Below are 12004 nucleotides of genomic sequence, written 5' to 3' on the forward strand. Positions count from 1 at the left end.
TGTCCTGCCTGCTGCCAGCCTGCCAGGTCTGCTCCCTGCTGCCTCTGTGGGGCTGATTCACCGCTCCTGGGCGCTGCCCCCAGTCCCCAGGGTTGGCACAAAAGCATCAGTCTTGGGTCAAGTCAATGCCCACAGCTCCCTTATGGGTGGTGATGCTCAGGGTCATACCCCCAGGGTACCCACCCAGCCCCAGCAGCAATAACCCCCTCAAGCTGGCAGGACCGCCGTGAATTTGTCCTGCACCCACAGCCTGCTGCATGAAGAAGTTTTGCAGTTTAATTAGTCACTCTGTGACAAGCTGCTTCCCAGAGTTTGCTCTGAACCTGCCCCAACAGCCCTGTCTGATGCGCCCGTGGGTGTTGAGAGCGGGACGGTGCCACAGCAAGGCTGCTCCCTGTCAACCCTGGAATCCAGTCCCCTTGTATACAAGCTAGGACATCATGTGTGGACAACCAGATGGGTAAAAAACTGTTTGGACAGTTGGGCTCAGAGGGTTGTAGCTACTGGGTTACAACTGAACTCTGCCTAGGGGCCAGTGATGAGGAGTACTGAGGCATTTATCCCAGGACCTGCCCTGATTAGCATCCTTATCCATGACCTGGAGGAGGTGAGGAGCACACTCTTGTGAAGTTTGTAGATGACACCAAGTTGGAGGGACCACTCAATGTACTCGAGGAGCTGCCATCCAGAGGGACCTCAGTGGGCTGGAGGAAGGAGTCAAGAGGAACCTTAAACATTCAACAAGAAACAAGCCCTGAACAGGAGAAGAGCACAGGGGCATGGGTAAGGGGTGGTATAGGGTTATTATGGGGGGTGAGGGGGGCAGAGCCCACCCTGTGTTGCTTGCCGATTGGGAACCCCAATCGGCAAGGTGCCTTGAGGGGACCACAGTGACATACCTGGCATTTTCTCAAGCTTTAGGTCCTGCAAGCCAGTTTTTCCACTTCCTCACTCTGCTGCCTTAGGCAACTGCTCAGGTTACCTGGCTGTAAAGCCAGGTCTGACTGCTGAATGGCATCATAAGAATAAACAAATGCATCCAAAGCAGCACTCAACACCAACTACCTTGGCTGGAAGCAGCTCCTCCTGTCAGAGGGCTGGCAGGAAGGTGGCAGCTCCCAGGCCTAGAGACATCTCTTGGGTTGGCGTCCCAACAACATCCGCTGAGGATAAGATTGAGACACGAGGAGCCAAAGCTCCCAACACTACTCATTTGTCCCAGCTTCTGCAGAGCATGACCGTGGCTCCAAGCTGTCTACAATCCTTCCTTCCCTGCAGAACTCAGCCATCACCAAGAGCTGGGCCAGGTCCCTCAGGACCCAGTCCTAATGCTTCTCCTCCCCAGCTGCACCAGGGGATGAAGGCGGGAGGGCAGTGAGCTGGGCTGGCCCATGCCAACCCCATTGACACACATGCAGCCATGGGCAGCACAGAGCTAGATGAAAACTAGCCAGCTCCAACCATGCTTAGGAAAAGGGTAGGAAAGGAAAAAGTGGTGATAATCAGTGAACAATAGATGGCAAATAATATTATTTATTATCTCTATGCCTTCAGTAGCCATGGGGCACTTGTTGCACCACGCACAGGGCTCTAGAGTGCTCCTGCCCCACTGATGGTTCAGCTGACATTTGCTGGTCCCTGGTCTTAACCTATTTTCTACATTTTGCTGAAATCTTGGACGAAGGCCACAGAAAAGAAGAAATACGGCCTGGCTGGAAGAACCAAAGTCCCTTGGGCTGGGAGATGACAGTGGGCCATCCCTCTTGCCTAGACCATGAAGTGCAGGAGCCAGGACAACTTCCTAAAACTGCTGAAAGTGTTTTCATCGAGCCAGATAAAAGACTCATGGGAGAACATGATCTTGGAAGATGCCACCATTGGTCCCATGTGAGGACAGCCAGGGCCAGAAGCAAGGAAGGGCCAAGCCTGTGGTGCCCTGGCTGCAGCACAACCATCCCCAGGGAAAGCCTCTCCCTGGGAAAAATGCCCTCTTCCAGCTCGCCCTTGATTCCCCAAAGCTCCAAGGGAAGAATAGGAGGAAAGCTCGCTCTTTCTAACTTGTCTGCTTTGTTATTCTTTTCCCAAGCTCCTCAGATTTGATGGCTGCAATAGCCTTCTGGTTCTCATTGCAAAGGGGCTCTCCTCTGTTCACTGTAAAAATCCCTCCCTATCCATGACCAGCTTCAATGCTGATCTTTGGGCTGGGCTTGGGCATCCCATTTCCCTTCTCCAACTTAAACTACACACTATTCCAAGCAGAAAAACGTGTTTCGATCTAAAGCACCACCCAAATTCACCATGCTCCATCAAACCATTTTAATGAGAGCTGGACCCACCTTTTACTTTTCTTGGCAAATCATCTCTTTGCCTAAAATGCCAATGTTGACCCCACTAGACCTTGTTGTGCACAAATCTCACCTCAAGCCCTCAGAATGGTTCTGGAAATTAAACATTTTGATTCTTTGGAGATCCAGCTCCTGGGAGAGGCAGTCACCATGTCAGACACGGTGGTAGATCCTTCCTTCTCCCCAACCCTGTTTTCCAGCAGGCAGCTCAGGCGATGGGTGCAGAGGAGGATGCAGCATGGTACCCTAGGATGGGGGCTCAGCATGGACCAGGTTTGAGCCAAGGGGCACAGCCACTCCCTTGGCTCCCGAAACACTGCCCGGGCGAGGCAGCAGCTCTGACCCAAATTTCCTTTGTCGTGATTAAACACCCGTTCCTGTGGCTGACATCAAAATGCAGTGGTCTGCCTGCTTCCCCAAGGACAGTGACGAATGCTGGTTCAATTAACCAGCAAACCCCAGCATTTATCACTCTAGCCTCTCCTGAAATGAACTTCTCTTTTGATTTTTTTTCTCAGCCCACAAAACCAATCCATCCACATCACTCAATAAATAACACTGGCATTGCCACTCGACGCCCCAGCCACATCCCCAGCTCCTCCTCACTGGGACACCCAGCACCTATGTCCTTGCTGCCATCCTCACTTCCTTCCACCCGGTCCAGCTCCACAACTAAAGATGGTGTTAATAAGCTTTTATTTGGGGGGAAAGGAAAGGAGCTGGAGAGAGGAAGCTTTGCAGGGGGAAGGGAAGAGACATTCCTGCCTCAGTCATCAGGCAAATTTCCCCTTCCTCTTGCTCTCTCCCTCGCTGACCTTTCGCTGAGTCTGCCAAAGCTATAAAGGAAAAGGGAAAAAGGAAAAAAGGAAAAAAAAAAAGACAGAACTAAAAAGCAGAGCTGAAAGGACAGGCAGAGAGAGAGAGATGTTATCTCGCTTCTGGTAGTGATTCATTGCCAAAGGATGGGTGGATGGAAGCAGAGGGAGCTAAGCATGATTGTGGGCAACACAGAGGGGCTTTGCTGGGGGATGCCCAAGGGGGAAGGAGTTAGGAGCAAGGGGCTGAAACTGTACACGGGGATGTATGTGCTGATCAGCAGGAAGGGGGAAAACCCCATGATGAGTTCTATTACACCTTCTGAACTTGTCCCAAGGCAAGTGGAGGTCCCAAACCTTATAGGCTATGGTGATATCCCCTCCTGCCCTGGGACACCAGCCCATGTGCTTCATGACACTCACCAGGGGATGAGCACTCTGCACGATTAGGGAGTCTCCACCATATCACGGAGCACCTGGCAGGGTCAGCCTGTGCAAATATCCTTGTTGTCTCCTGGGTGCAGCTGGAAGAGTTCACCACCACCTCCTCGGCTGCATCTACAGCCTGGCTTTGGCTCTGGCAACCACCTCGGAGCCAGGTACCTATCACTGCTGATAAATAGGTGGTCCTGTTCTCCTGAGCTGGCCCTGTGCATCAGGATTAGCTGATGGTGGCAAAAAATGGTGGCAAGATGAAAACCCATTCCAGAGCCATGGAAGAGGAATGGCGTGGGTCAAGGTCACAACCCTACAGAACAAGCATTCGCAGATCAACCATTTTGGGGCGGGAGAGCTGGAAGACTCAGGCTCACCCATGTCAACTAAGCTGAGTCATCTTCTCTGACAAACAACACAGGGACAGCTGTCCTGCTAAGGAACGGAGAGATGTATTTTTAAGAAGCAAATTTATGCATGACATCTTGATATAATTAGTAAAGGCTTTTCATGGAGCTGACCTGTAGCAAAATATATCCCTGATACATGAAATTCATGTCCTTCTGCGCACCTCTAGATTGCCACCATGTCCCCACATACCAGCAAGGTGACAAGAGGGACTGACAGCATGGCAAGGGCAGAAAGGAGTGGGCAGGGAAAAATCCTGGCAGAATCAGGGCTGGATTGTGTCACGACTGTGATGGGAAGCAGAGGGGAACAGGGACTTTGCTAGATGCCAAGATATTCCCCATAAGGTGACACATACTGCTGTGGGCAGAGATTTTTGAGAAGTTAGGCTATTCTTAGCATCCCTATCCCACCTCCTCCTCTGGATATGTGTGCCTCATCATGATGCCCGGACTCTTTCTCACTGCTACAGGAACCGTCTGTGAACCCTACCCACAATATTACTGTGAAGACAAAATGTTTATGATGTGTTTGCAGTCAGAGAAAAGTTCCCATGCATGTAAAAAAGTAATCGCTGGCAGTTTCTTCATCCTTCCCTTGCCCAAGGTCTAGCGGAGTACTTATTTTTCAGTGAGTTATTTATGGCCCGACAAAAGCGCTACTGACAATTTGAGATTCACAGCTCCAACCCTGGGCAACGAGGCAGATTTTTCTGAGGAAGTCTTCTGCAGACAGCAGGAGACAAAGCCAGCTTTAAAACAGGATGGGAGAAAGCCCTCTCCTGCTCGATTGAACATTAACACTTGAGTTGCCTTTCCTATTTGTCCTCACCGAGGTTTCTGCCACTCCCGCAAATTCTGAAATGAGCCCATCAGGAGCTCAGGTTCTGAAATGTCCCAACCCCGGTGGCAGGGCTGGGTTTCTGCTGCACTAGGTGGGAAGTAAGGACATATGGGACCTCACCTCTCCCCCTCTTCCCTCCCCTCAGTCTGTCTCATCTATTCAGGTGGCTTCACCTGCTTTTAAGAAGCTTTTTAAGCCCCTTTGGTGGGGAGTTTCGCAATGCTGGGATGTGCAAACTCAAATGTTAGATTTGCAATCCCAACTGTTGGACTTTGCAAACCCTTGGACAAAGGGGTCTTGCTTGGAACACGTGCTTTTAATTAGCAGAAACACAATATGGAGGAAAAGCCAAGCACCCCTGCAGATGTAGGTACTTTTGAGGTGAGAAGCGTTGATCCTGGCAAAGCAAACCTCTAGGAATCATAAAGCAAACATCTATGAATCATGGGTGCCTCAGCACTGCAATGCAACGGCTTGGCCTGCAGGTGGAGATGGACAAACTCTGAAGGCATTTACCTCCCTGAGGCAGGTATAAATGGGGCAGACAAGGACTCGAAAGGGCTCTCCGGTGCTGCTCCTCATGGCGCCAAAGACTTCACAGAGAAAGGTGATGAACCCCAGCCAGCGTTCCACGTCCCGCTGCTGCAACTCCTCCCGCATGGTGAAATCCTTCTGCAAGAGGGACAGAGACAACAGGCTGCATCAGCAAAGCCACATCGCCATGGGAGAGGCAACGGCTGTCTAGCGAAAGAATTAGGAGGAAATTGAAACTCAGGGTGGGGGGAGGAAGACAGACAGACTGACTCTTTAGTAACAGTGGGGAGATTACTCAACGCAGAGTGGCTGGAATTTCAAAACAGCAAAGCCACCAGAAAGCAGGTACTGTAGAAATAGTAGCAACCCCTGCAATAACTGTCATGGCTTGTGCTAGAGATGGTGTCCCCTGTGCCCTGCCCTACCCCTCAGATAAACACAGGGACTCTTTTCCATATGCACAGCCAAGATCAAATAAAAGCAGCAACAAAGAGGTTAAATGAAATGCAGGGGAAAGGCAATGAATGCTGGTGGCCATGCCAGGCTTGATAGTCCAGGTGGACCCACCCAGCCCATTCATTCCAGTATCTTCAGCAGACCCAGTGTCCAACCGGGGGCATCCTAATGGCCTGGCTGCTCCCTGGGGTCTCATGAAATTATGGCAGAGACTGGCTCCCTGCCCAACCAGAAGAAGATCAGGACAGCCCGGGCTTGGCATTAAAAGGTCACCCTGCTCCTGAGCTGGTGATTGCCATGACCAAGGATTATTTGAATGATGTGATTTATGGAGCAACATCAGGTGGAAGTGTGCAGGGAGAGACCTGCTTCCCCATCAGTCCTCCAGCTGGGAAGAAAAAAAGGGGTTTGCCCAAAGGCAGGATACGAAAAGGGATGTGTGTGTTGGGAGCATGTGGCAAAGAGCAAGGGGCAACACAGAAAAGCAAATAAAAACCTTTCTAGAGGATGGCACAAGAGAGTGCATCGCTCTCAGCACCAAGAGGATTTCCCTGGGCTCTCAGCAATGCTGCAGAGCTTCTTGCAAGATGTCCCATGCAACTTTGCTTGCTGTCTCCATAGTGCCCTTTCCTTGATATTAAAAATTAGTAGACACTAAGTAGGGGAAAATTAAAGAACAGGACAAGTTCATTCTCAACACTGTGTGTTCCCAGTGCAGGTTGCACAACATTTGAAATCCAGCAACTAAATAAATTATATCTTTTTCATCTTAGTTTATTCCTACTGCCTGAGACAAAGGGCTTTCACAGAATCACAGAATGGCAGGGGTTGGAAGGGACCTCTGGAGATCACCTTGTCCAACCACCCTGCTTGAGCAGGGACACCTAGAGCAGGGGGCACAGGAACACGTCCAGGTGGGTTTTGAATGTCTCCAGGGAAGGAGACTCCACAGCCTCCCTGGGCAGCCTGTTCCACTGCTCTGTCACCCGCACAGGAAAGAAGTTTTTTTCATATTGAGGTGGAATTTCCTATATTCCAACTTGTGCCCATTGCCCCTTGGCCTGTCGTTGGGCACTAATGAAAAGAGCCTAGTCCCATCGTCCTGACACCCACCATTTAGATATTGATGAAATCCCCTCTCAATCTTCTCTTCTCCAGGCTAAACAAACCCAAGTCTTTCTGCCTTTCCTCATAAGGGAGATGCTCCAGTCCCCTGATCATCTTGGTAGCTCTCCGCTGGACTTGCTCAAGGAGTTCCGCATCCTTCTTAAACTGGGGGGCCCAAAACTGGACGCAGCACTCCAAATGTGATCTCACTAGGGCTGAGTAGAGGGGGAGGATAACCTCTCTCAATCTGGTGGCCACACTCCTTTTAATGCAGCCCAGGATACTGTTGGCCTTCTTGGCTTTGCTGCTGCGAATGCTCTGACCTGCAGCTGCACTCTGCAAATCCAGGGAGATATAAAAGCCACCACACCAAAGTTCGCTCTCATGCCCTGTACAGTGCATGGGAGAGCTTTCTTTTGAAACAAAGGTAGGTAAAGCAGCTGCTAAAGAAAGACAGGCAAAAGTGTGATGATTATATTCATGACAAAACCGTATGCACAGAATATCCAAGACAGGAGCTATTTATATGTTTCATTGCAAAAGGAAAAAAAAATACATTTGCACATGCAGGAAAAAGACTTGTAAAATAACCGAGGCACTTATTAACCAGTGATAACTAATTCCTCTCTACACCCATTTCTATAAGGCAATTGCCCAACTGTGTCTGCAACTCCAAAGCCAACCTGCAGCCAAATCCTGTTGGGTCTTTTCAGACTCTCTGGGGGAGTTTGCAGAGTTCGTCCTTTCATTATCCAGCCAGTCCCAGGGTGGTGATGGAGGAGAGAGTTATTTGCCAGCTCAGGTTATCACCCCAGGGTTACCAAATTACTCGTTCTGGAGTTTTCACTTGAATTTTAATTTTAAAAAAGTCAAAGAGAAATGACCTCCTGAAATTAAAAAAAATTAAAAAGTCAAGAAATTAGAAAAAAACCCAAGCGAGAGCATCCTGTACCCCTCGTCTGCACCAACAGGGACCTCCAGCCTCACCCACCCATAAGGTCACCCACTGGCCACCCCTGCCCTGGTTCAAAAAGCAACCTTTGAACCCTGGAGCTCTTCCTTGATGCCCTGAGAACTCTCCATCCCCTGGCACTATGAGAAGCTGTGGGACGATACACAATGGTTAGAGGGACAGGCTGCTAGTATGAGTCCTCAACCTGTTGCCCAGGGGCGTGCTGGGGGCACTGCAGCGCAGTTGAAGTCTTGCGGCGATGAGTTGGGTGCTCCTGAGGTAATAGGAGCCAACAAGGAAACTCCCATGAAACACCTCAAGTGTATCAAGGGGTGCTCCGATAAGGAGACACAGCCCGGATGAAATGCCTCTACACTAATGCACGCAGCATAGGAAACAAACAGGAGGAGTTGGAAACTACCATGCTGCTAGAAAGCTACGACCTAGTTGCCATTACTGAGACTTGGTGGGATGAATCCCATGACTGGGATGTGGCTTTTGATGGCTACAGGCTGTTCAGAAGGGACAGGTGAGGAAGGAGGGGAGGAGGCGTTGCTCTCTACATCAAAAAATCAATACAGTGTGAAGAGCTGTCCCTGAAGAATAACCATGAGCAGGTCGAAAGCTTATGGGTAAGAATCAGAGACAGAGGCAACAAAGGGAACCTTGTGGTTGGTGTCTGCTTCAGGCTGCCTGATCAAGGGGAGCCTACTGACGAAGCCTTCTTCCTCCAGCTCCATGAGGCTTCATGCTCGCAGGCTCTTGTCCTACTGGGGGACTTAAGCCACCCTGACATCTGCTGGAAAAGTAGCATGGCAAGCTGTAGGCAATCCAGGAGATTCCTAGAATGCGTTGAGGATAACTTCTTGAGCCAGGTAATAGACAGCCCTACCCGAGGGGATACAATACTGGACCTGATGGTCACCAATGCACGTGAGCTCATTGGTGACATCAAGATTGGAGGCAGCCTGGGCTGCAGTGATCACGCACTGGTGGAGTTCACACTCCTGAGGGATACGGGAAAAGCTAGGAGTATAGTCAAGACCCTAAATTTTAGGAAAGCACTTCCAGCTCTTCAAGGAGTTAGTCAGCAGGACCCCCTGGGAAACGGTCCTCAGGGGCAAGGGAATAGAAGAGAGCTAGCAGATCTTTAAGAATGCATTCCATACAGCACAAGAGCTCTCAGTCCCCAGGTGTAAGAAATCAGGCAAAGAAGGGAAGAGACCAACATAGCTGAGTCGAAACATGCTGGTCAAACTAAAGAGCAAGAGGGAACTGCACAGGCAGTGGAAGCAGGGACAGGTATCCTGGGAAGAATATAGGGATGCTGCCCAGTTGTGTAGGGATGGGGTCAGGAAAGGCCAAGGCGTGGCTGGAGCTGAACTTGGCAAGGGATGCAAAGAATAACAAGAAAGGCTTCTACAGGTATGTCAACCAGGAAAGGAAAGTCAAAGAAAGCATACCCCACCCAATGAACAAGAATGGTGGCCTAGCAGCAACAGATGAGGAGAAGGCTGAGGTACTCAACGTTTTTGCCTCAGTCTTCACTGGTAATGTCTCTCCTCACCCCTCCCAAGCCGATGGACTGCAGGATGGAGACCAGGGGGATAAAGCCCCTCCCACTGTAAGGGAAGATTGGGTTCATGACCACCTGTAGAGCCTGAACATACATAAGTCTATGGGACCTGATGAGATGCATCCCAGAGTCCTGAGGGAATTGGCTGATGTAGTTGCTAAGCCACTATCCATGATATTTGAAAAGTCATGGCAGTCAGGTGAAATCCCTGGGGACTGGAAGAAGGGAAACATTGTGCCCATCTTTAAAAAGGGTAGAAAGGAGGACCCTGGGAACTACCGTCCTGTCAGCCTCACCTCTGTGCTGGAGAAGATCATGGAACAGATCCTTAGCTATGCTAAGGCACATGGAGGATAGGGAGGTGATCCGAGGCAGCCAGCATGGCTTCACCAAGGGCAAGTCCTGCCTGACCAACCTAGTGGCTTTCTGTGATGGAGTGACTGCATCAGTGGACAAGGGAAGAGCTACGGATGTCATCTATCTGGACTTCTGTAAGGCCTTTGACATGGTCCCCCACAGCATCCTTCTCTTTAAACTGGAGAGAGATGGATTTGATGGGTGGACTGTTTGGTGGATAAGGAACTGACTGGATGGTCGCATCCAGAGGGTAGTGGTCAATGGCTCAATGTCCAGATGGAGACCGGTGACAAGTGGTGTCCTTCAAGGGTCCATATTGGGACCACTACTGTTTAATATCGGCATCAATGACATAGTGGGATCGTGTGCACCCTCAGCAAGTTTGCAGATGACACCAAGCTGAGCGGTGCAGTTGACACACCGGAAGGATGGGATGTCATCCAGAGAGACCTGGACAAGTTGGAGAGGCGGGCCCATGCGAACTTCATGAGGTTCAACAAGGCCAAGTGCAGGGTCCTGCACCTGGGTTGGGGCAGCCCCCTGGTATCAATACAGGCTGGGGGATGGAGGGATTGAGAGCAGAGAAGGACTTGGGGGTACTGGTGGATGAAAAGCTGGACATGAGCCCACAATGTGTGCTTGCAGCCCAGAAGGCCAACCATATCCTGGGCTGCATCCACAGAAGCGTGGGCAGCAGGGCAAGGGAGGTGATTCTGTCCCTTTACTCCGCTCTGGTGAGACCCCACCTGGAGTGCTGCATCCAGCTCTGGGGCCCTCAGCACAAGAAGGACATGGGACTGTTGGAGCAGGTCCAGAGGAGGGCCACAAAAACGATCTGAGGACTGGAACACCTCTCCTATGAAGGAAGGCTGTGAGAGTTGGGGTTGTTCAGCCTGGAGAAGGCTGCAGGAAGACCATATTGTGGCCTTTCAGTACTTAAAGGGGGACTATAGGAAAGATGGGGGCAATCTCTTTAGCAAGGGCTGTTGTGACAGGACAAGGGGTGATGGTTTTAAACTAAAGGAGGGTAGATTTAGACTGGATATAAGGAAAAAATTTTTACTATGAGGGTGGTGAAACACTGGCCCAAGATTCCCCAGAGAGGTGGTAGATGCCCCATCCCTGGAAACATTCAAGGTCAGGCTGGATGGGGCTCTGAGCAACCTGATCTAGTTGCAGATGTCCCTGCTCATTGCAGGGGGGTTGGACTAGATGATCTTGAAAGGTCCCTTCCAACCCAAACCATTTGATGATTCGATGATTCTATGAAAGAATAAAAACCACTGCAGGAAACTCTCTTCCTTCCCATTCCTGCTTTAAACACATCATCCCGCTTCACAGCCTTGCAAAAGAGAAAACTGACTCTTCAACATTTTCTCTTTAAAAAAATATTTTCTGTAAAAAACCCCATCAAACCAACCCACCAACCAACCAACCAAAAAATTTCCATTAAACAAACACCAAATGAAACTCATCAGGACTGGGATGGGAGCTGGACAGGAAGGGGTGCCACCACCCAGCACCCTCTTTTTTTTATCTGTCACCCAGCAGAGACATCAATGAACACTCTGCCCCCAATTTTGCAGCTGAAGAAGATGACCCTTACAAAAGAGGAGGGACTGGGGTCCTCTCCCAACCCCTCTACATCACCAAAAGGTTTGTACAGACTTTTATGGACCCCCATGAAGGATGGGAGTGGGGGACAGAACATGGGATGGATGCAGAGGTCACCGTGAACATATTGACCCAGAACATGATACCGTAGTTGGAATAATTTTGCTCCATTTGCAGCCTCAGGCTGGGCCAAATTTTGCCAGTACCCATGGAACAATTCTCTGGGTGCACAAGGATATCATCTGCATGTACTCTGCAAAAGGGGAGGTTATACTGATTCCTTCAATGAAGTAGGAGAAGCACCTTGCCAGAGGTAGTAATTACATTTTTTGAACCATGCCTGCCTACAGGCAAAAGTTGGAATTGCCAGGAGCTGAACCTCCACAGTAGCCAGACTTGCAGCACCAGGGCTGTCCTGAAGCATCCTGAGATACCCATCTGCTTTGTCCCTGCAGGGCAGTGCTTCACCAGTGTCACGGTGGGCAGCAGGAAGGTGGCACAAGGAGCTTTGTCCTTAAATTTGGCTTTCAGCAGGCAGGTTTGACCAGTACCATGGCACACG

The 12004-nt window shown here is 50.2% G+C and overlaps 1 protein-coding gene across 5 annotated transcripts in view; it reads right to left on the bottom strand.

The window, feature by feature from the left end:
- The window catches only part of CTIF (cap binding complex dependent translation initiation factor), a 150374-nt gene that overhangs the window by 18064 nt on the left and 120306 nt on the right, over positions 1-12004 (bottom strand). For all 5 annotated transcript variants that reach the window (XM_064438140.1, XM_064438142.1, XM_064438138.1 and 2 more), the window contains exon 10: positions 5363-5518. In XM_064438140.1, the coding sequence (XP_064294210.1) occupies positions 5363-5518 (156 nt within the window). The remainder of the gene's footprint in view (positions 1-5362; positions 5519-12004) is intronic.

The sequence above is a fragment of the Phalacrocorax carbo genome, chromosome Z (assembly GCF_963921805.1).
Source record: "Phalacrocorax carbo chromosome Z, bPhaCar2.1, whole genome shotgun sequence".
In the NCBI taxonomy this organism is placed as follows: domain Eukaryota; kingdom Metazoa; phylum Chordata; class Aves; order Suliformes; family Phalacrocoracidae; genus Phalacrocorax; species Phalacrocorax carbo.